Source organism: Cynocephalus volans, chromosome 7 (genome assembly GCF_027409185.1).
Source record: "Cynocephalus volans isolate mCynVol1 chromosome 7, mCynVol1.pri, whole genome shotgun sequence".
NCBI lineage: Eukaryota > Metazoa > Chordata > Mammalia > Dermoptera > Cynocephalidae > Cynocephalus > Cynocephalus volans.
In genome coordinates this window covers 155,415,730-155,439,544 of record NC_084466.1, presented here as the reverse complement: position 1 = coordinate 155,439,544, position 23,815 = coordinate 155,415,730, and the positions used below count along the sequence as shown (strand labels likewise).

Sequence of the window (23,815 nt, the reverse complement as noted above, 5' to 3'; positions counted from 1 at the left end):
ATTCCTCTTGCCTGAAAAAAAATGTCCTTAGTATTCCTTTAATGCAATCTGCTGCTGATAAATTCTTTCAATTTTTGTTTGTCTGAAAATATCTTTATTTCACCTTCGATTTTAAAAGATATTTCATGAGATAGAAGTCCAGGTGAAAATGATTTTCTGTAAGTACTGTGATGTCATCTATTAATTATTTTTGCTCCTTTTAATTGTATCTTTTTTTCTTTTTCCCTGTTTTTTGGTAATTTTACTATGATTCGTCCAGGTGTAGCTTTTCTTTTTTTATTTATAGTACTTTAGATTCATTGTGTTTTTTTAAACATGTGGCTTAATGTCTTTTGCCAGCTATGGAAAATTCTTAGTTATTTTCTCTTCAAATATTGCTCCTGCTATGTTTTCTCTTATCTCCTTTTCTGGCTCTCTGATTGCATGTACCTTTCATCATGTCTCATATATGTCTGAAGCTCTTTTCTAAATTTTCTATCTTTTTTTCTCTTTGTGCTGTAGTCTTAACATATTTCCTTCAGACCTATTTTCCACTGCATTATTTTTCTCTTCAGCTGTGTTTAAACTACTGTTGACCCTATTCATTGAGTTGTATTTTTCAGTTTTAGAATTTCTGTGTAATTCTAGTCCTCTGCTGAAATTTTTGTTTTTTAACTGCACAACATTTTAAATCCTGTTCCTGTGTTCCATTAACTGGATCTCCTATAGGTCCATTTCTATTGCCTATTTCACCTGCATTTCAATCTCATCTTGGTATACACATATACCTGGTTATTTTTTGAGGGTCACACATTGTATGTGACAAGTTTGAAGATAATTTGAGGCACTGGCTGATGTTACATGGCTATTACCTAGGCTAGTGGTACCTGTGATCAGAGACTGAGCTGGTTTCAGTCTCTATGAGAACTAGTCTACTTCTCTTTCACCGTTTCTCCCAAGGTACAGCATTTTGAGATTCAACCCCAAGGCCCAGAGTAGGGGGTTATTAGTATACCTTTTAGCAGGCTCTCATATCCAATTTTTGTTCCCTTAGCCCTGTGAGTTTGTTGAAAGTTCTGCTGAGGTTTTCAGCCTCTCAACTGCCTCATCTGATAACTTTAGATGCCTTGAGAGGGAAAGTTAATTTCCCAATTCTAAGATCAGAGATTTGATTTTCTTCTTTACCTGGGTCATGGTCCTATAATTCTTTATTACTTTGGAAACTCTACATTGCTTTCAAATGTTATTTTTGTATATTTTTTGCCAGCTTTTCTAGTTGTTTTTAGTGGGAAGATGGGTCCAAATAACTCATATTGTCATTACCAAAAGTAAAACTCCTCCATTTTTATACCAGCAGCTTAATGGCTGTGGAATATGGTATCAAGTGGTTCCTGTGTCATTTTTTTAACCTTTCCACCGGGGTGGACATATAGGTATTTTCTGACTTTTCACTATAAACTATACTAAATGTTTTTCTGCTTATATCAGTGCATACTTTTCCAGTTATTTTGTTTAGATGAATTATTGGAAGTAGAATCACCAAATCTAAGGAATGCACATTTTAAAGGAGTGTGATAACTATTTCCAGATTGCCTCATGCAAGTCTGTACCAATTTATATTTTTACCAGCTATGCATAAAAGCGCCCAATTCGTGGCCTGACATCCACACCAGCCTCTTATATTTTAATAAACCTGGCGTGGCCTTGGGCAGCTACCAAGTTGGCTGAATGAATCATGGCTTTAAAAGTTCTCAATAGGTTGGAACTATGGGTCAAATTCATCAGATAAATCAATAGGTGAAATGACAAAGCCTACAATTAGATAAAAAAAAAAAAACTGACTCAGCAGGCCCAGGATGGGAAAATCTGGTATAATGGCAGTTCATGTGAAAAAGAGCTGGGATCATAGTAGATAACAAGCTAATGCACTCCTGGACTGAATTTATGGACCTTGAAGGTACAGACCAAAGTGGATAAAGGGTCTCAGTGGACTCTAAATTAGGTGGCTCATGTCTGAAATTTTACAACCTTGGATGCATTTTAAGAAGACCCCAATCCACCTGATGTGGTTCCAGAGCAGAGTACAGAATGATACTGGTCAGTAACCATACCTTGGGGAAATAGTTGAAGGTAGAGGGGTGTGCAGCCCCCACAAGAGATGTGTTTGGGGGAAGAAAGGATGACTTTTCGTGACTTTGAAAATGTAATTCTTCTCAACTCCATTTAAAAATACTTAAAAATAAGTGGCAGGCAGTTCCCCACCAATTTTTTTGTTTTTTAAGTTTGGCACACATTTGCTGGTGGTCCCACACAGGACGGGTATGAGTCACGGCCTCTCATGAACTCTAGCTGCTGGGACCGCGCAGGGTTGCGGCAGACGAGACATGCAGGTGAATGTTTCACCCACGGGGCAGATGCTGTTCAACACTTCATGGTGCTGGTTTGCTTTTAGCTTTGATTGTCAGAGGAAGAAGGGTGGGCTTGCCTCCTGCCCACTCACATCCCACGATTTTGTTTTGTTTTTCTTTATAAACAGCTGATTTCTAGGATAGGCCCAAAAAATGTATAGGTGGAATGGGGGCAGGAGAGTGCGTGTGTTTCTGTGGTGAGGGATGGAGTCCCCTGGAACTGTTGAGCAAGGACTTATTAACTTTTCTTATCCAGATAACTACAATTGAAAATTTGGACGAGGTTCTTATGAGAGATTCTTTTTCTCCATTCCAATAGGAGAACAAAAACAAATGTGTGTATGTGTATTTTTGTGATAAAATGTTATGGTTTGCAACAAAATGGAAACTGGATTGTAAAAATTGTGTTTTGCTGGATGGAGGGCAAAAATATATTCTTAGACAGAGCAGAGGTATGACCAACATAAACAGCAGTGTGGCACGATCCTGGCCATCAGTCACGTTCAGTGCTTCCAGCCCTGTCCAAGTAGTGATACAAACATGTCATTTAATCCTCCTAGCTAGTATATTATGACATTCAAGTGAGGAAACGGGGCACAGAGAGCCTAGCAATGACTAAGTCACACAGATAGTAAGTGATGGAGCTTGGATTTGACCCCAGGTCTGTGTGATCCTAATTTATTTGGGGGGAAGGACAGGAGGCTATATAGTGAAAACACAAGTTCTAGTTTTGTGTAAAGCTACTGAGGGGTTTAATTAACCATTTCCTTTTATCTTCCACTAAGCCTGGATTTTCTGTTTATAAAGAATTAGCAGGGAAACCTATTTAAACTTGGTGACAATGCAACAGTGTTTACACTGCCTTATCTCAGTGCATCTTTAGTAAGATTCTGCTTTACACTTAAGGAAAACTCACAGAAGCACATGCATGTGCACTGTACACAATTTTATTTATGCAAAATGTCTTCTAGCTAGTAACTCATCTGAAATCTTTTCTGAACTATTCTCTTTGAAGTTGTTACAAATAAGATATTTTTCAGCAGGCGTTCAGGAATCCCTGTATGACATTCTATCTCTAGAAAATAATGGCATTTTGGTTTTCATTGGTTAAAAATCTCATTGGTCAGTTACAAGTTAGTCATACCCATGTGCTGCATCTGTTAGGTGTCTTGTCTTTTCTTCCTCTGTTTTACCTTTTGTCAAGTCAACATTATTTAGTTTTATTGTCCAATGAAATTGATTATTCGCCCAGTTTTTGTAAGGTTAGTCTTGGGAATGGAGCAGCTCTTTCCTCTTCCCAGTAGGACAGGGAGGGAGCCCAAACACCCCCGGCTGTCCTCCCAAAAGCAAAGCCATGTACGGCCCCTGAAGAAAACTGAGGCACAGCCATGACTGTGAACTTTATTGTGTCCCCCTTGAGGCAGCCCATGCTATCCTGGTAGAGATCCTGCAGTTTCCACAGTGACATCTTCAATCCTGCCAAATTGCCACTCTTACGGTTTAGTTTCAGATAGGCCAGCTCAGGAAGACTCAAAATAGGCTCAGCATTTGGTAATCACACGTTTGTGGTCATGTCAGCCTCGTCCTCAGCAAGGACTAGATCCTCTATTTTGGTCTGAAAATTATCTGTGATAAGGGTAAATTTAAATACTTAACTTTGTCAATACAACATCAGCAACCACGTAGCCAGTATACTCATTTGTTCAGTACAATGAGATATGTTAATGACTTTAAACTTTGTGGCAAAGATCAAGATGAGTTATCAGGGCAGACAGCCTGCACTTAGCACAGTGTCAGGATCTGCCATGTAAGCATTTCAGGAAGGAATGAGTGAGCAAAATTTTATAATGTATTGATAAGTTTAATCCAGAAAGCATTGAGTTCATACTTTTCGCAGTACCTGAGGCACCCTGGTGGATTCTCAAAGTTGGCTCAGGAGCTTGTAGCCTAGTACGTGCACAGTGCAGTTTAAAGTGAAGAGACTGGAGAGAAGAGTTTGACCTGAGCCATCAGAGAGGGTGTCAAAGGCCAGCCACATCTGAGGGACCCCTTAAGGTTAGAAGGGAAGGCGAACGAAAGAACAGGTTCTCGCTCATTCACCCCACATGTATTTGTAATACGGCCTTCATCCATTTGACTTCAGACTGGGAATTGTGAACTCAAAGCCTCGGGGAGCCAGGCCAGTGTTACAGACAGTGAAGCTGGCCAGGCATGACCCTTGCCCCTTGGGCTCCATGCACAGATACAGGAGGCCACGGTGGGCCTGGGAGAATTGGCAGCCTCTATTTAATTCTAGCCAATTGTTACCATCTGAAGTGCAAGCCCAGGGTTGCCATTTTCTGGTATTTTCCCCTCCAAGAAACTGCACAACCAGGTTTGTCTGAGAATTCCCAGGACTCTTAGATGTTAGCAACTAAGTCAGTCTGACAACACTGGACAGCACACACTTTGGGACTAAACCAGCAACAGCTGTGGGCTGAACGAGCCTCATGGATTGCCAGCCTGTGAAACGTGAGAGAGCACAGTGGATCCGAGAATATGGTCCCCGGGCCAGCAGCATCAGCATCGCCTGGGAACTCGTTAGAAATGCAGATGCCCAGTCCCTACCTAGAGCTACTAAATCAGAAACTCTCTGGTGGGCCCCGCAGTCTGTTTTAACAAGCCTCCAGGTGATTTTGATGCTCACTCAAGTTTTAAAATTGTTTACCTTCTTAAATGGCTGGGGGGAAATCAGAAGAATAATATTTCATGACACATAAAATTATATGACATTCACATTTCAGTGTCCATAAATAAACTTTTATTGGAACACAGCCACACTCATTCACATTGTCTATGGCTGCTTTTGCACTGTGACAGCGAGTTGAGTCGTCATGACAGGGACCACAAAGATTAAAGTATTTATTATCTGGCCCTTTACAGAAAACGTGTGTCTACTCTGCTCTAGATCGCTTAGTAGGACGGAGAAGAAAAGAAGGCAGGTTGAGAACCTTAGCTTCATACCTGAGATGCAAGACAGAAATATTACCTGAGCCCTGCATTAATAAAAGAGCTCAGGGAACAATGTATAAGACTGACAGAGAGAGTAGCTGGGGGGAGAGCTGGAATGAGGACCCTATACTATAGCAGAAATAGAAGGAATTGCAGAAACGCTCCCGAGGAAGAATCACAGAACCCAAGCACTAATTCAGCGTGGAAGTGAGAGAACTACAAGTCAGAAGATGGTACCAGTGAAACCCAAAAGGATGATGATGGAAATAGGGAAAACAAGGGGGTCATAAAATGAGGGCTGCACTTGGGAAAGTTGGAGGGAGATGTGGAATGTGCTGGTGGCTTTTAAACACTGTAGCATCTGAGTGCTGGGGAGAGATCTGTTGCACGTGTCTCACAGCATTTGCAACACACATGTTGAGCTCCGGAGACGTTGGAGCTAGAGATTTGGAATCAAGGGTCTTTCTGTGTAGAGGACAAGGTTTTCCTTAAGTGTCACTGTAACTTAATGACTGGTTGGTTTTACTAATATTTTAACAGGAAAGAGGTGAACCTCAATTTTCATTCAGCAAAGTATACTGATTGAGGACCTCGCTGTCCCAGAGCCAAGCTAGGTTGGAGATGGAAAACTATATCCACAAGGGGTGCAAAAGTCCTGCAAAGTGAAGGGGTGCAAAAGTCCTGTGCAAAAGTCCCAGTGAAGTGACGGTCAATGTGGAGGCTCCAAGAGACCTCACAAACAGCCAGATGACTTAGAAGAGCGCGAGTCCTTCACTTGCCCGTCTTGAGTCTTGAGTCCCCAGTCCTAGGTTTGCATCCGACATGCCCCAGCCCCCTCCTTTCATCTCTACTGTCCCAGCTCCAGGTGGAGCTCCCTCTCCAGCCTCAGCAGGCACTTCTCTCATTCCTGTTCCTCCTTCCTGGTTCTGAGCCTCAAGGGCCTCAAGCAACAGCACGACAGGCACACGAAGGGAAAAGCTGGTGACCGTCTGAAGTCATGAAATGTGAATTCTCTTTGCGAGATCTTCACGAGGCTTGTAGCATGAGTTTGCATGGTGCAATTAGAATATGTTTTATAAAGTGTTAGCAATCCGCTGTAATTCCCTTTGTAATAGAAAAACTTGTTTGCTCTTGGCTTCACTTAGTGCCCAGGGACTGGCAGGGCACTGTGATCGATAGCAGGATTAGCCTTTAAAGGGCTTATATTCTGCTCGTGTTTATTTGAAAGCGATTACAGTGATGCTTTGGAAATGGCTCTTAGTCAACATATGAATGGGATAGTCTCTCTAGAACACAGCTTGCATGCAAACAAACTAGCAACTCAAGATATTAACTTCCTCTGACTGATGACTGATAGTTTTGAAACAGTGTTGTAAAAAGAAGAAAAAAAAAAAATAGTACATGAATGTTTCCAGGCATCAAATTAGTTAGATAAACGAACTTTGAATTGGAAACCAAGTTTTCTGGTGAATAAACACAGTGCATGTTATTTCAGGACTGGCTGTGTTTTGTAAGCCTGGGCAAGCTGTTCCAAAAAGCAGTGCTCTGTGCTATTTTATAATATTTTGATATCCCTAGTTATATCAGTAAGTACATCTTAGAAAGTGTTACCTTTAAAATATCTCACATCAAAATGAAGTACATTCACCTATTTTGTGCTGCAGCCACATAGGTGTTCTAGAACCTTCTATCCCCTTCTATAACACTGGTCATACACATATTATGTAAGATCATTTCCCTGTATGGAAGAAGAGAAAAAGCTAAGTTACTTTCAGCCATCAACCCAGGACCGGCCTGGTGCCTTGTTCATAAATAGGTCCTCAATAAATAAACTTATAATATTCCTATTTGGAAACTTATGCCCATTTTAATCTAAATACAAAAAGCATAAAAGGAATGCAATATGGGTAAATTGCAATAAATAATAAGTGAAATGGTGCCTTGTCATTGTATTGCTATGGACTAGCAGTTTCGCTTGTGATTGGATTTCTGTAATGAGGATGCACTTTTGTCAGTCATGATGGTTTCCAGACAGACATTTTACCATTTGAATCTCATCACAGTCTTCCTAATTGTATTAGTTTTCTAGTGCTGCTGTAACAAATTGCCACGACTTAAGTGGCATAAAACAACACCCGTTTACATCTCATGGCTCTCAAGGTCAGAGTGTGGTGGGCGTAGCTGGGCTCTCTGTTTCAGTCTCACCAGGTGAAGGTCAAGGCTACCGCAGGACTGCTCCTTTGGTGGGGGCGCTGGGGGAGCAGCCGTTTCCTGCTCACTAGAGATGTTGGCAGAACTCAGTTCCTTGTGCTTGTAGGACCAAGGTCCTTGTTTTCTTGCTTATTGTAAATTGAGGGTCATTCCCAGCTTCTAGAGGCCACCATGTTCCTTCTCTCGTTCCTCCACCATTAAAGTGATCAAGGTGGGTCAGATCTTCTCTTGTTGCATCTCTTTGACCCTAGCAATGACAGGCTCTCTGCTTTTAAGGATGCCTGTGATTACATCATGCCATCGAATAATCTAGGATAATGTCCCCCTCTCAAGGTCCTTAACCTTAATTACATTTTCACAGTTACTTCTGCCAAGTAAGGTAACTTGGTCACATGTTCCAGGGGTTAGTACATGACATCTTTGGGGGCTCATTATTTTCATGACCACAATGATAGCCAGGAAAGGTGTCATTATCCCCATTTTCTTAGTGAGGAAACAGAGGTCCAGTGAACTGGCCTGTCAGAGGTGGTTTGAAAATGCTCAAGTGAGTCTGGGCCCTGGAACCCAGCCATAGCCACCTTCCTGTGATGAACACTCCTTGTCACGTGCCCTTCTTTGTGGTGGTGCAGCCAGCATGGACACTGAACTTTCCCGAGGAGCTGGCACCTCATGTGTGCAGGAGGCTGGGGCATGGCTCTGGGCTGCAGAGGTCCTCACAGGCCATCAGGTGCGTGGCTGATGGGATGGTCCCACCTTAGCCACTGGCTGCCTTCCTGCTCAGCTCGGCATCCTGATATTCCTGAGCCAGGACCTGGCAGCCGGGTGGATGGGAAGTTCTCTCCCTGCTGCTGGTAGAGATGTTGGAAGGCAGGAGAGGGTGGGGGGACCGCATAGGTCTTAGGAGGTGGCACCACAGCCTGGCGAGGTTTGGTGTCAGCTTGGACGCAGACTGATTTGAGCAGCATGATGTCAATATATGGTTCAGTCCCCAGCCACCAAGTCACCACATGATCCTGTTCCCAGGACCACCATGTCACCACGCAGTCCAGGGTATGGTCCCCTAGCCTGGGGACATTTAGGAATGATTGAGTCAGGGCAGGACTTCCTAAAATCTGTAGCCGCCTCTCCTCAGCAGCTCCCTCATCCCACGTGGCTCTGATCTCTAATTGTCCCTAACCCCCCTCTCCACTCTTGACCTTACATTTTACATTGATTTAAAGTCTTCCTGCTCCTCCTTTGGCTGCTCTGCTCTGTGCCTCTTTGCCTTATTTTGGATGCTTTATCACTAAGGTCCACAAACACAGGGCAGGAGGACCTGGAATCCTCTTTAGGGAGCTGAGGATGCTGGAAGCCAGGCTGGGAACTTGTACTCATTGGTCACTGTCATCTATTCCCAAGTGTAGACGTAAGGAATACTGCTTCCAGAGCAAGCCCTGCCTACTCTCCTCAGAACAGAACACAAGTCCATGTTCAAAGGCCTGGTCGCTTCGCTCATTCTGCAGGGATCCTTTGTACACAGCTCGTGACTGGAGAGGAGAGCCCAGAGGTCCCTTTTATACCTCCTGAGGTGATGTTTATGGCTCTAGGATCTCTGCCCCTCAGTCAGCGTCCCTCCTGCCATCAGCTACCACCTCCCACCTCACCCTTCACCCCTCACCCCACACTCCACAGATGTTTCTAGGTGACCCTGCTTGGGGGTGTGAATGGAACATGGAACAAGCTGACAAATTCCCCTTCTTTGAAAAGTTTGTGTCTTGCCAGAGGAGATAGACTGTAAACACATAAAATAAAAACAAATAAATAACCACAAATGATGAAATACACTAGGAAGAGACAGAACTGGGTATAGGAGAGCAAACAGCCCCCGCTTAGAGAGCTGGGGCTTCTCTGGGGCAGTGATGTCCAGTCTGACACCTGGAGGTTAAGCCATGCAAAGTGCCCAGGGAGGACATTTCGGCAGACGGTCACCATGTATAGAGCCCCCGAGGTGTGGCCAGTTCAACCCCAAGTTGGGAGCTCAGCGAGCAAGTGAGGGTTGGGCTCAAGCTGGGGCCACGAGGCGAGCAGAGGCCAGAGCCTTTGCTGCAGGAGGCCACGGTCTTACTCAAAGTGTGATGGTCACTAATGAAGGGCTTGGAGAAAGGGCATCACTAAGCTGGGGAATGCGGTGGAAAGATAGGGTGGATTTCCTCCAACCTCCCCTTTGTAGTGGAAGGGGAGAGGAGTTATAAAATAAAAACTGAGTTTTAGATGGGTTAAGTTTGGGAAATCTGTATCGTGTTTTCCAGATTGCTTTTTGTTAAGTCATGTTGTCCCTCCCCTCTTTCAATCCAACAGGAAACTAAGAGGGACCAAATTAACATTGTCTGCTCCAGAGCTGGCCATTGTCCCCAGATGAACATGAGTGCTTGGTGAGCTGTCATCCTGCAGCGTTTGGATGCACGGGAGGATGCTAAATCTATTCAGATGAATTAATCAGGCTTTCAAATGTCAGGGCTATAGCTATAACAACCTGAAATGAAAATCTAAAATGTTTGCTACACATTTAAAGATTAGTAATCATACCATTAGCAGCTTTCCCCGGTAGAAAGGGAGGGGAGAGTTGAGAACTGTGAATGGATTGTGCCACGGAGTGTAGTGAAAAGATTCCACCCTAAAAATGACCCAACGTTTTAACGAACACCTTAACACTACGCTGCCTATCTTTCAAAAGCAGCTCTTCCTTATCTAAGGATAATATATGCCCTCCCATACATTTTAACAAGTTGTTTGCTGATGTCAGTTTTCCACCAGAAAAAATTATCAGCACCTCGTGGGTAAATGTTATCATCATTTATGTAATATCAGGCCCAAGCCAGGGACACCCCATCACGGTGCTGCAGCACTTTGGTTCTTCACTGTGTTCTACTGCAGTTAATTCAGTTTTGTCCTCTCTAAGTTTCTCGGTGTGCATATCTTCCAGGCTGTGGAACTAGCACACTAATATTAAAGTGGTAATCAAGATTGCCTCTAAATATTCATAGCAATAAATGGCTCCCTTGTGCCCCATGAATGCCAGGGCTGCAGTCTGAAGCATTTATTCAGTGCTGGAGAGCGATCTAGTTATTTCAGAGTTCCCTTGAATACAGTATTTTAATATTGTTGCTCTGCTTGAAAAATTAGGTCCCTCTGAGCTTCCAGTATCGATGGTTGAGATGAATGACTCTGGCTCAGAACTGGCCATAGTCTTTGAAAGGATAACCTAGCAGTTGTTGTGATGGAAGTGGACTTGGCCGTTGAGTCCACATCTTATTTTTTGAATAGTAATTCCCTCCTGCCTGCCGATCCCGCTTCTGTCCCACTGACACATTATTTCAACTTCATGATCAGGGTCAGGTTTTTCTGAGTCATTGAATATCGGTTATTCTTTAAGGACATAGAAACTCCAAGGAGGCGAGGCTGTGCATCATTCCATCCATCAGAGAGAGAGAGAGAAAGCATTTCTGCGTCCGTGAAAAGCTACATTTAAGGACTCCAGATATTTTGTAGTCATTATGGGTGAAATAGTTGGAATTCAAGTTTGGGTGAGCTACTTAAATTACACAAATTAAAGAAGGGAAGCACAGTATTGATAATGCTAGAGAAAAAAAACTGTGATTTAATCAATAAATCACTTTTTACACGTCTGTTTATACTTCCAGGTAAGTAGGATGCCCTGGCCAAGTGCATTGTGGGAGGGCACAGGCAGCTGAGGGCTGACAGGTGGGCAGTGGGGCTTGGAGGTCTTGGCCAGAGCCTCACTTTGCAGACTCTTCTGGGGTCACCAGCAAAGGGAACATGCCAAAGACTCACTTCCAAGAGGAAGTCATGTTTGTGCTCAGGGTAGAGTGTGTGGTAAGTGTGGCCCAGTGACAAACTTCTGTCCTGGGAGGGAAAAAAGATTCTAGGAAAATGTCGTATCCACCTTGAGATTTATCTCCCGGTCCACATGCCCCAACAGGGGGACTTAGATATGAGTCCTGGATAGAATTGGGAGTGGAGTGTAAATAAAAACAGCAAGAGCTATTTCATTGAAAATCCTGTAAGAAACTGGAACATCAGCCCAGGTCCTGTATTACACACATGATTACACACAGACATACAACGTGTGCATACATGCATGCATATACATGCATATACATGCATACGGGTAAGTAGGGATATCAATAAATATCAGTGCCTCATAGCTCAAGAGGCAGTGCAATGAGAAAAATACATTGATCCTTTGGAGGAAGCTGTTGATTGCCATAACTCTGTCTTGTTGCCTTTTTTTTTGGAGAGAGTTTGCCTCCAAGGTCTAATGATTCTCTCTCTGCACAACTCTGTCCTTCCCCTCTGCTCAGCACCCCAAGGGAAGTGGTCCTGTTCTCTCTGGGGTGTCCGTGCCACAGACCCCTGTCCGGCCTGTCTGCAGCACTTCCATGGTTAGCACCTGCTGGCCTCACGTACCTGCAGCTGATATTCTCCCCAGGCCCTCAGCCACTCTCGCCTTGCGTCATCAATCCCCAATCACTCCCCCACCTGCTTTCTCTAAACCGCCGCTGGGCCCTGACCACTGCTGGAGAAAGACAGGTGTGTATGGGCGAATGAGAAATAAGTCAACGCTGGAGAAGGGGAGAGACAGGGAGCATTCCTTTCTCCCAAGGAGGACAAATCACAGTGAGCAAATAAAGGGAAATTCACACCTAGACACATTACGGGGGTAGTGCTGAACACAGAAGAAAAAGGGACGATCGCAGACGCAGTGGGAGAGAAAAGAATGACCCGAGGGCTGACTTCTCAACAAGAATGGAAGCCAGAAGACAAAGAGCGATCCCACTGTGCCGAGCTGGAGCAGGTGAAGACTAGCCTTCCCAAATATCAGAACTCAGGACGGAGCTGCAGTAATTCACACAGGGCGGAACCGGTCATGGGTAGACAAGGAGATGTCAGAACAGACCCCCATATGCAGCTACAGATTCGTACAGGAAGGTAGACCTCTTCCTCAGTGGAGCTGGAACAACTGGTCAACCACATTATAAAAAGAGAAATTGGACTTCTACTTCGTACTAGAGACGAAAATCAGGTCTGGATTAAATAAAGACTTAAACGTGAAAGGCAAAATTGTGAAACAGAAGACAACATGGGCTGGGTGTTGACCTTGGCATAAGGAAGAATTTCTCAAATGAGGCACAAAAATGCTTAAACCACGAGGGACTTCATTAAAATTAAGGCATTCTGTTCACCAAAACACACACTAAAGAGGATAAAAAGACGAGCCATGAATGCAGATAAAACATTCGTGACACATAGAACGGGTGAAAGAATAACATCCAGAATGTAGAAATAATTAAAAATTAATTAAGAGAAAAAAGGAAGAGGAGGGAAGAAGGAAAGAAAAATGGTCCAAAAACACGAGCAGACATTTACTGGAAGAGGAAAATTAAATGTCCCAGAAACATAAGAAAAGATGTTCTGGCTTGTCACTAATGAGGGAGATACAGACCAAGACCCCGAGGAGATACAATTTCCTACTCAGCAGATCGGTGTTAACTGACTTTCTAAAGTTTCACTAAATATTCATGAGGAAGAGTGATCACTTATAAATATCCATCTACAGCAGAACATATATCTATATAAATTGCTCATGCACTAGAATACTACGTGGCAATGAAAATAAATGGACCACAGTAACACACAATCACATGCATGACTGTAAACTGTTTAATCTAACTAGTTCCAGAAGAATAAAAGGCCATTTTTATAAGGCTCAAAACTGTGTAAAACTAAACAGTATATTGTTTAGGAATATATGCGCTGGGAATAAAACTATAAAGGAAATCAAGGTAATGATTAAAAGAAAATTCAGGTTGATGGTCGCCTGAGGTGTGGAATACAAATGTAATAATGGATTTCACGGGAGGGGTGTGTGGACTGAATCCCATCTGCCCCGCCAAAATTCTGTGTTGAAGTCCTAACTCCCAGTACCTTAGAATGTGACTGCATGTGGAGAGAGGGCCTGTAAAGAGATAATTAAAGTAAAAACAAGGTCATAGACGTGGGCCCTAATTTGATATGGCTGGTGTCCTTCTGAGAAGAGATTAGGACACAGACATGTGAAGGACCGTGTGAGGACGCAGCCAGAAGGCAGCTCTCTGAAAGCCAAAGAGACAGGCCTCAGAAGAAACCAAATCTGCTGACAACTTGATCTTGGACTTCTTGCCTTCAGAACTGTGAGAAAGTCAGTTTCTGTTGTTTAAGCCACCCAGTCTGTGGTATTTCTTTACGGCAGCTCTAGCAAACAAAAACATTTCTGGCCTATTGACTAGCATTTAACTGATTTATTCTGCAAAGACTGTTCTTTAAGCATTCAACAAAAGACACAGTTCAGTTAGGGTAATCAATATATCATTTTTAAGAAAAGGAATGTTGTATTTCACCAGTGCTAGTTCATTATCTCCAAAGGATAACAATCAAAATAAAAAGAAAATAGAATGAATGCACACTTTTAAACTAAGAAGTCTAGTGCAATTAGTGGTTTTGAATTAAAATAGCTCTCTGTTTTCCCTGTATTGCTTTCTCCTGTATGGTTCATAGCTCAACTCGAATATATAAAGATCTTCTCATCTCCCTGGAGGAAAAATGTATTCTTTTGAAAGATGTTGCTATGGTTTGGATATGACTTGACCCCCCCAAAACTCATGCTGAGATTTTATCCCCAACATGATAGTGTTGGGAGGTGGGGCCTCGTGGGAGGTGTTTGGGTATGGGGGTGGATCCCTCATGAATAGATCAGTGCTCTCCCTGGGTGTGAGCTCTTGCTCTGTTAATTTCCATACAAACTGGTTGTTAAAACAGGCCCCGCACCTGCCCTTCCTCTGTCTTGCTTTCTCTCACCATGTGATCTCTGCATATGCCAGCTGCCCTGACAATTTCCACCACAAGTAGAAGCAGCCTGAGGCCCTCACTAGGTGCACCTGTCCCAGAATCATAAGCCAAGTAAACCTCTCTTCTTTATAAAATACCCAGTCTCAGGTATTCTGTTATAGCAACATAAAATGGGCTAAGATAGATGTTGATTTTAGAATTTTATAACAGCTCTTCTAGGTACTTTATGCAGAATTAGTACAAATGTTAATGCTTAAACTAGCTCAATTCTTTGGAGGAAAGAGATCCTGAGAATTATTTTTATTCACAAATACAATTGTTAGAATTTCTCTTTAAGATGGTGATATATGTGTTTATATCTTAGGAAAACACAGTTTGTAACTAAAGTAAGTTATTTATCTACACACATATAAAACAACAAGTTATACAAACACACAAATATACATAAATGATATTTGGGCTCATCTCAACAGAACGTTGAGTGCAATGGGTTCAGTGTGTCCCCCAAAAGTTCATGTGTTGGAGACACAGTGTTAACAGTGTGAGATATCTGATTATGGTATTTGAAAGGTGGGGCTTTTAAGAGGTGATTAGATCATGAGGACTATAACCTTGTGAATAGATTAATCCATTCTTGGACTAATGGGTTAATGGTTTAATGGGTTATTATGGGCATATGTTGGTGGCTTTAAAAGGAAAGCACACTAAAGCTCTCTTGCCATTCTTGCTTTGTGATACCCTGTATTGCCACAGGACTCTGTACAGAGCCCCCACCAGGAAGGCCCTCACCAGATGTTCTCCCTGGGAACATCTTAGACTTCCCAGCCTCTGAAACTGTAAGAAATAAATCTCATTTCTTTATAAATTATCCAATTTTAGGTATTCTGTAATAAGCAACAGAAAACAGACTAATCCACTGAGACATATTTTTCTAATATTTTTTGTAAACATAATTAATAATCTTGTTTTTCTAAGCTATAATTAATGAGTGCATATTGCAAACTTTGGAGAGAACATTATATAAGTATTTGTAATTAAATCCAAGTGCCAGAAAGTATAAACAAATACAGTTGACCCTTCATAACTGTGGATTCTGCATCTGTGTATTCAACAAACCACAGATCAAAAATATTTTTTAAAAAATTGTGTCTCTAGTGAACCTGAACAGACTTTTAAATTGTCATTATTCCCTAAACAATACAGTAAAACTATTTACATAGCAGTTACATTAGGTATATTAGGTATTATAAGTAATCAAAAGATGATTTAAAGTATACGGGAGTATGTGCATAGGTTATATGCAAATACTACACTATTTTATATCAGGGACTTGAGCGTCCATGAATTTTGGTATCTGTGGGAGATCCCGGAACCAATCCCCATGGATACTGAGGGATGATGACTGTACAAGCAGAAGTCCCTGTGACAAACTCAGTAGCAAATACAGAACTCAAAAACAATTTTACATGCTGTATTAAAAAGAGTGATGTGTGTTTAATGTTCCATAGGATCAAATAGGAATGTTAAGAGTTCATCAAGCACGTAAAAATCTATACAGTTCTTATATACACTAGACAGTGTCAAAATTCATAAATTAAGAAGTGTGTTGCTAGAATTAATCCATAAAAAATACAACCTGTTTAAACCCAGAAAATATATGTAAGCATTTCATGTGTATAAAAATTCACCATTTTTAATTCTCAAGCTTAAGTCACTGTTTAAAATAATATCATCTGTCAATTAAAATTGAGGAGAGACTACTTAAAGTAAATTAAAAAAAAAAAAAAAACCTTGGGTATGTACCTAATTTTATCCCCTGAAGGCACCGATATTTAAAATACATTGTTACTCAGGCAGCAATTGGATGATGCAGGTTTTAGGTCTTTATCGGACTCGGAGCTGTCCAATTGAACTTTCCATGAAAATGGAAATGTTCCATATCTGTGTCATCCAATAGGGGTAGCCACTAGCTACTGCAACTATTGAGTCTTGAAATGTGTCCACTGCAACTGATGAACTGATTTTTAAATTTTATTTTAATAAATTTAAATAAGCATATGTGAATAATGGGTACCATAGTGGGCGTGGACCACTCTAAAAATAAAGCAAATAGTGTTTCAGACTTTTTATGATTCTACCCCAGTAATACGGTCTTGGTTAATGCATGTTTTACCACTTTCCCAAAACACATGTGACATTCAGTTGTTATGGTTTTTGTTTCGACTTTGCTTTAACCAATTATTTTAATGTTGGATATCTGGAACTTACAATCCATTTTATCTTAAAGTATAGTAACTTGTAGCTAGTTAATTCATAGTATAGCTGAAACACTATATTGTAAAAAATGTCTCTTGAATTCTGGAGTTATAATAGTGCCTTTCAAATGTGGAATATTAGAAAACTTCGTATAAACTTCTTATTCTCATGGCTCTTACACAAGCATGAAACCAAAAGAACTTTGAGTGTGAGCTAACCGTATAATGCCCATGAAACTGAGAAGGTATCCTGAGACCAAAGAATGAAGCTTGGCAACTCCATATGGTTTACAAGGAGTTTATTATCATTGTTGTTGTTATTATTATTGATGGGTGGTTACTTACAAGGAATGGATTGGGCTGACTGTCTGAATGCTATGCTGCTGCTTTCTCTGCAATCACAGGGGAGAGGAGTTGAAGATTATAAGGGACTTAGGGACAAAAGTGGAGCTATGCCAGAGAGAGAAAGGGTGCAGAAGTGGAAGTTTTGTAGGCACTTCACAGCCTCCTGTTGCTTATTTTTGGGGTTGCTGGTGTTGTTCCTCTTAGCTTACACAAGCATAGCATTCTGTTACTTTCCCTTCCTGAGTTGCTAAGCAACTTGTGCAGGGGAAAGATTGTGACTATTGAAGCCAGAGCCCCAAAGGCCACAGGATGGGAATGAATTTTGACTAGCATTCCTTCAAACTTACAAAGTAGAGGCAGGCAAAACCAATACAACTGATGTCAGCACTGATTTGACACGGGCGGTGATGATGTCTCAACAAGACTGAGTTGTTGTGTGCAGCACTCTTGCGATGAGAAGCCAGTGTAGGCTCTTTTTAAGCAGGGGTGGAGTGGTCATGTTGTGTTCTTAGAGATGTCCTTCCACTGCTGTTGGAGAATGAATGGGAGGAAAGCAAAGATAGATGCTGAGGAACACAGATTAGAGGGTTTTGCAGTCATCCAGATGAGAGGTGATTGTGGTTTGAGCTGGAGTGGGATGGAAAGATGTGAGGTCTGGATAGTAGGAGGTGTATTTTGGAAGGCAACCCAACAGGACTTTTTCATGGAGTAGATAGAGTTTGGGAGGATGAAGGAGGCTTCAAGGTTGACTTCAGATTTTGAGGATGAGCAGTTAGGAATGTGAAGATGCCCTTTATGGAGATAGAGAAGACTAAGGAAAAAGGTGATGGAGAGGAGGGGCTGGTGGAGTCCAGTGGGGTCCCAAGGGCTCATGGTAAAAGGAAAGGAATGTAGAGACTGTGTCCATGCCATCTGGGAGGGTGTTGAAAGGAACCCCAGGCCTCGGTTCCTATGCTTGGGGTCTCAGGATGTTTCCAAGAAGAAAATGTATTTTTCTCTCTCTCCATTGAATATGCCTAGGAAGCATATTCAGATATTGGCAAGTCAAAGTCAACTGGTTTTTTCGGTTTTTTTTTTTTTTTTTTTTTACTGACTTATCTTGTTTATCTTACAGAACCATCCAGAAGTGTTGAATTTTCGAATACAACTGGAAAGCAAGGAACTGATCATAGATCTGGAGAGAAATGAGTAAGTCCAGTTAATTCTTGTTTATTGCATGATAAGAGGACGTTAAGACAACGTGGACTGAAGACTGCCGTGGAATTCGTGTTGACATTTAGAGAAACAGAAATAGATGCACAGATTCATCATTTACCTTTGGATTTGGGGCTGGAATTAACTTCAAAAAATTATTCAATGGAAAAATAAAGAATCTTATCACTCTAAAAAAGAATTTTCTAACTCAGCAGGTTTTGTCATAGTTCTGATGTTTTCTTTTTTCAGAGCCTGATTTTTCAAGGATAAAATTTTAGCATCCCCTGGTCTGTTCAAATACTTCTGACAATTTCTGCGTTACGTAAGATGACTTCAAAGATAGAAACTCTTTTCTCCCTGAGAAATATTGAGTATTTTATCTTTCCAGCTTGTCTCCAGTGGTATAAACTATTTATTTTATATTTTTATTTTAAAAATTTGGCTTTTTGGGAAAAATTATATAAATTTCCAGAAAATGATATTACAGATATTTTGGGGAGCAAATGAATAGTATTACATATTTTGTATTCCTTCCTGGAAGACAGTTGTCTGCCTTCCAGCATAAGTGAAAACAGCTCATATCGTGTCGTTCTTTACACTGACTCCTCCTGCAGGGTCCTCAGATCTAAAGGACCTTTAGTATCCTATTTGTTTAGTCCCAGACCAGACAAGAAACGCTTATGTGATCATCTAACAAACAACATCGACTTTAAGGTATAAGTCTATTTCCCAAGTCCTGCTTGATTCAAAATAGCAGTTTCTCTCTCCCAGAAGTACTGGTTTCTGTTTCTCAGCCATCAGTGAAATGCTGATTTTTGCTGAAATGACAGTATAGATAGGGCGGCCTCGCTGGAATGAGTTCTGGCAGGCATGTCGAGTCCCAAAATCCTGACTCAGCGTCTCTGTGTAAACAAGTCAGATCACTTCCTTGTGGTGATGCTTTGATTGATGATACTAAGCAAGTCAGACAAAAGAAACCATCAACAGCTGAGTTCAGCATTTCTCATCTAATGCCACAATATATTTAAAGTCAAAGGGGCTGGCTGGTTAGCTCAGTTGGTTTGAGCACTATCTTTGACACCAAAGTCAAGGGTTCAGATCCCCATACAGGCCAGCTGCCAAAAGAAAAGGAAAAAAACAAAAAACAAACAAACAAAAAAACCAGGTTTAAAAAATAGAGTATTTTGCTTTCATCTAAATCAGTTTCTCATCCTCGACCCTAAAATCAGTATAGGTATATATATAACGCCACATGTCCCGCTCCTTGGAGTCTGCAGCCTGTCTCTTTGTAATTTTCCTTACGTGCTCACTCCTCGTGATTAAATGCATCAAAAGCTTTGTAAACAGTAAATAATGTGTTTTTTGCTTTTCTTTTGACTTGATGATCTTAAAATAGAGGTTCAGGCACATGTATTGGATAATCAGGGATTTAAACAGAAATCTGTATATTGCTTTTGATGTGCCTCTCTTAGCAGAGTAAATATTTTCATGCTTTTTTTTTCTTTCATGTAAGAATATTGTGGGACATGTTTAAATTTGTGTACATCACTGTTTGTATATGGTTTTGAAAATACGTCAGTGGAGGAAACTAGGTATTCCCTGAAAGATCAAAAGAAAATAAGGCTTCTGGTGGTGATGCATTTCCTTGATGGGGTGATTCTGACGGGCAGCTGGGTTTGGGAGGTTTCTTGATTGCAGCTCTCCCTGTCGTTGAACTGGGAGGGCCAGAGAGAACAGCCTTAGGGAGGCTGATCCCGAACTCTTGGTTTGGCGTTAAGACTGTGGGTAGAAGAATGGAAAGAGAGTCCATCAAAGCCTTAAGTTATTTATTTTTACTATAAAAGAAATACATGCCTAGTGCAGAAAATCAAACACTGTAGAGTTAAGAAAAGAACAAAAAGCCAGAAAAACAAAATGTACTTTTACCACCAAACACAGCCCTTGTTAATATTTTGGGAAATTTTAATATAGAATTGTTTTCTTATAATTTAGGCTTTGCTTCTTTTGTCTTCTTCGTTGATGCCACAGTTTGTGTGCGATTTTATATTCTACTTCCTCATTTAACTTTAAAGTGGACATACTTTTCCTCATAGGAGTAATTTCTAAGAGCCTATCTTTTTCTCTGAGTTTGTAAAGTAACTTATTAGCCTTGATCATGGTTCCTTCTGAAAATGATTTACCTTCCATTACTGCAGATAGTAGAATACATGTTGACAACTAGACAGTGGCTAATTTGTATAAATATCATTTTTAAAGGTGTCTTAATTTACTCCCTTCCAATCCTGGGCTTTTCACAAGATTATCTCCAAATTAGAAAAGTTGAAAACATAAAACTGTCTCCTCTCAATTTATTTCTCTCTTCCCAAGCTCGCTGTCAACCTACAATTTAGAAAATATATGGAGAGTGTTTAATATATTCCTATGATTTTCTATAGCTCTATTTTGATTATACTACTTGTAACAGTTTTAGAGATTCCTTTCTTTTAAAAGTAACATTTTCATAATTATAGCATGCCAATGTTACTATTTTAATAATACATTCCCCAAAATACTTCAGTAGAACCATTTTTTTGAAAAAGGTTATACATCTATTCCAAATGGACTATAACTTTGAGGCAATGAATATCAAAACATTTATAATTTTATAAGTAGAATGAAAATGCTTTATACTACTAGGTCTTAATGCTGTCAGACACAAAAGGTAATCAGTAATTAGTAAGTAAATAGAATTAATTTGCATAGCCGTTGTTGGCCCAATAGATCCAATTCAAAGAGTTTATCCAAATGAAGTTATAAGAACCCAAAGATGAAAATATAATCAGGGGTCATTTACATATTTAACAACCAGTACAGTAGAGGACTGGCCAATCAGAAGTTAAACTGGTTAGTACCTGGCTTCAGTGCCTACAGGTAGAATATTAGCCCTGTGTTCAGTGGTGCTGATAACACCAAGTCAAGGGTTACGATCCCCTTACCAGTCATCTTTTTTTTTAAATAAAGATCTTTATTGTAGTAAAAAAAAATTTATAGTATAATTAATGTGAACAATATGTTAGAAAATAGTTAACATAGTGTTCAGTTTTTATTGTAAAATTATACATGTGACATGTGTCTCTGAGCAGTAAGATTATGCAAGATATTGACTTTATTGTCTTAATGTCTACAATGAGAAAATATTACTTTTAAAATCAGGAGAAAAACATATTTTGAAGGAAAAGAGCTGATATAAAAACTTGACAGTGGTTTAAAAGAAGAATGTGGGAGTATTTATTGTTTTTAAAAGGAGAATGGGGGCCGGCCCCATGGCGCACTCGGGAGAGTGCGGCGCTGGGAGTGCAGCAGTGCTCCCGCTGCGGTTCGGATCCTATATAGGGATGGCCGGTGCGCTCACTGGCTGAGCACCGTGTGGCCCGTCACAAAAAGACAAAAAAAAAAAAAAAAAGGAGAATGGGGCAAGTTTACTTTTAAAGGCCTTTGAAAGGCTTCTAGCAACTTTCAAAAGGCAAAAAAAGTCTACCTATTGAGTATTGTGTATTTCAATATGCAGAAATTTGTTTTAATTGCAAACCTGCTTAAAAACCATCACCTGAGTAAAAGCAGCCCCAGTCCCTTAAATCATAAGAGCTGTAATTTAAAGCTAATGCTGACAGTCAGTTGATAAACCCTACTCAAAACCTCTTTCATGGTAAACCAGTTCTTCATGGAGCAGGGCTGAATTTTTATTAATTAGTTTTTTTAGGGAATCTATTTTATTTGCCTTCTAGCATCTCTAATTTGTGCAAAGATCGAATGCTGTTCACTTAAAATCTGTGTTTATACAGCCATAATTGAGTGTTTAAAGAAACACGGAGTTTCCCCTGAGGACATTTTTCACAGTGGTGCTGTCTGCCTGTGGAACTGCAGGGACCAGGTTTATAACTTCCATAACTCTGCTGGATCCCTGCGGACTCTGGGGCCATTCCTCAAACAGGTGCTCTGTGAAACTGCATCTTTGATCAAAATGCTTTATTGGACAGGCTGGCCACCTTAGACATCGGTTTTTCCAGTTTAGGATAATTAAAAGTGATGGCGGTAGATCACGCCCCTACATCTCTCAAACACAACGAGCACTCTGTTTCATGCCTTGTTCCTGTCACGGATTGAAGGCAGGTGTCACGGGAAGTCCACGGCCCACTGAATTTATGTTTGGGATGTCTCTGGGCTCTGGTCTTCAGCATTGATTTTTATTGTGTTTGGAACAATTCCAGACATCTCTTAAGGGACATCTTTAATAAGTATTCATTCTAGAACAAAGCAGACAGGGCATTTAAAAATGACCGAACACGGGTATAAATATTTGGGTAGAAAGCATTTATTTGAAATCATCTCTCAGAATATCACGGTGGAGGGTGGAGAACTATAGCCGGTGTGGAGATGGCATTAAATGAAGTCGTTGGCTGAATATGCAGAGGGTATTAACCCGTTGTTCATGTGGACCCAAGCTGTGTCGGGCAGCTGGACTGCCATTGCTGCTGGTGGCCTCAGGCTGTGAGTGCAGCCTTGTCCTGGCCTGCAGTTTGGTCAGGCCTCTCTATGAAGACATAAAGGTGCACTGATCACATTTCCTGCAATGTGAAGCTAGGGGGATAACTGTGCTCGCAGGGCAGAATCTGGATTATGGAGATTTCAGCCGTTTAGATCAATGGGCCAAAACTAACAAGATGAGATTTAATGGGGATAAACTTAAAGTCCTATGCTTGGGTTAACAGAAAAATAAACGTTGCAAGTTCACAAGGAAATTTGTTAGTACTTCTTGTGAATGAAAACTGCAAACTCAATAGGAGCCTCCGGAGTTGATGTGGCTACTAAAAAGGTGACTGCCACCTGAGCATGGGGGGACGGGGGTGTGCCCATGGTGAGTCCTAGTCTGGAGAGGTCATCTTTCTGCTATGCCGTGACCCTGGCCAGGCCACATCTGGAATCCTGAGCCCAGTCCTCTTCCAAGCACTACATCTGAGAGCTGCCTGCCACGCTGTCCTCATTTCCACGTTGGACATTCCTTTCCTCTCCCTCCAGTGAGGGATGTTGTTGAGGTCAGGGGCAGGGTCTGAAGACCCTCCCTCTACCACTGTCCACACAGCTGGCTCCTCATAGGAACTCAATAAACACTTATCAGATGAGTGAGTGCTGGAACCTGGACAACCTGAACAAGGCAGAAAAGAGTCACCAGGAGGTTGAAGGTTTGTCCTGGGTTGTGTGAGGACTGTTCAAGGAGAAAAGCTTCAGGAAAGGAAGAGGGTTTGGAGCAGGTGCCCAGGCTTTGAAACCCATCTTTGCCTCCAGCAACAGATTGCTTCTATTCTCTCCATCTTTTGCAATGTGGAACAAGCACCTGTGTGCAGTCAGAGCAGAGAGTGCTTAATAACATTTCTCTGTGGATCCGGGGCTATTAATTATTTTTGCCTAATTATACTATTGGCTTCACTATAACTATGTTCTGTTTCAGGCTTTCTAAATAGTGGAAATTGGGTCATGCCCATTCTCTACCTGTAAGTCTTGATGATAGCA

The 23,815-nt window shown here is 41.2% G+C and overlaps 1 protein-coding gene across 1 annotated transcript in view; it reads left to right on the top strand.

Moving 5' to 3' along the window:
- ADAM12 (ADAM metallopeptidase domain 12) overlaps nt 1–23,815 on the top strand; it is a 292,198-nt gene that overhangs the window by 32,039 nt on the left and 236,344 nt on the right. Inside the window, exon 3 of the mRNA XM_063101619.1 lies at nt 18,189–18,262. Coding sequence (XP_062957689.1) covers nt 18,189–18,262 — 74 coding nt within the window. The remainder of the gene's footprint in view (nt 1–18,188; nt 18,263–23,815) is intronic.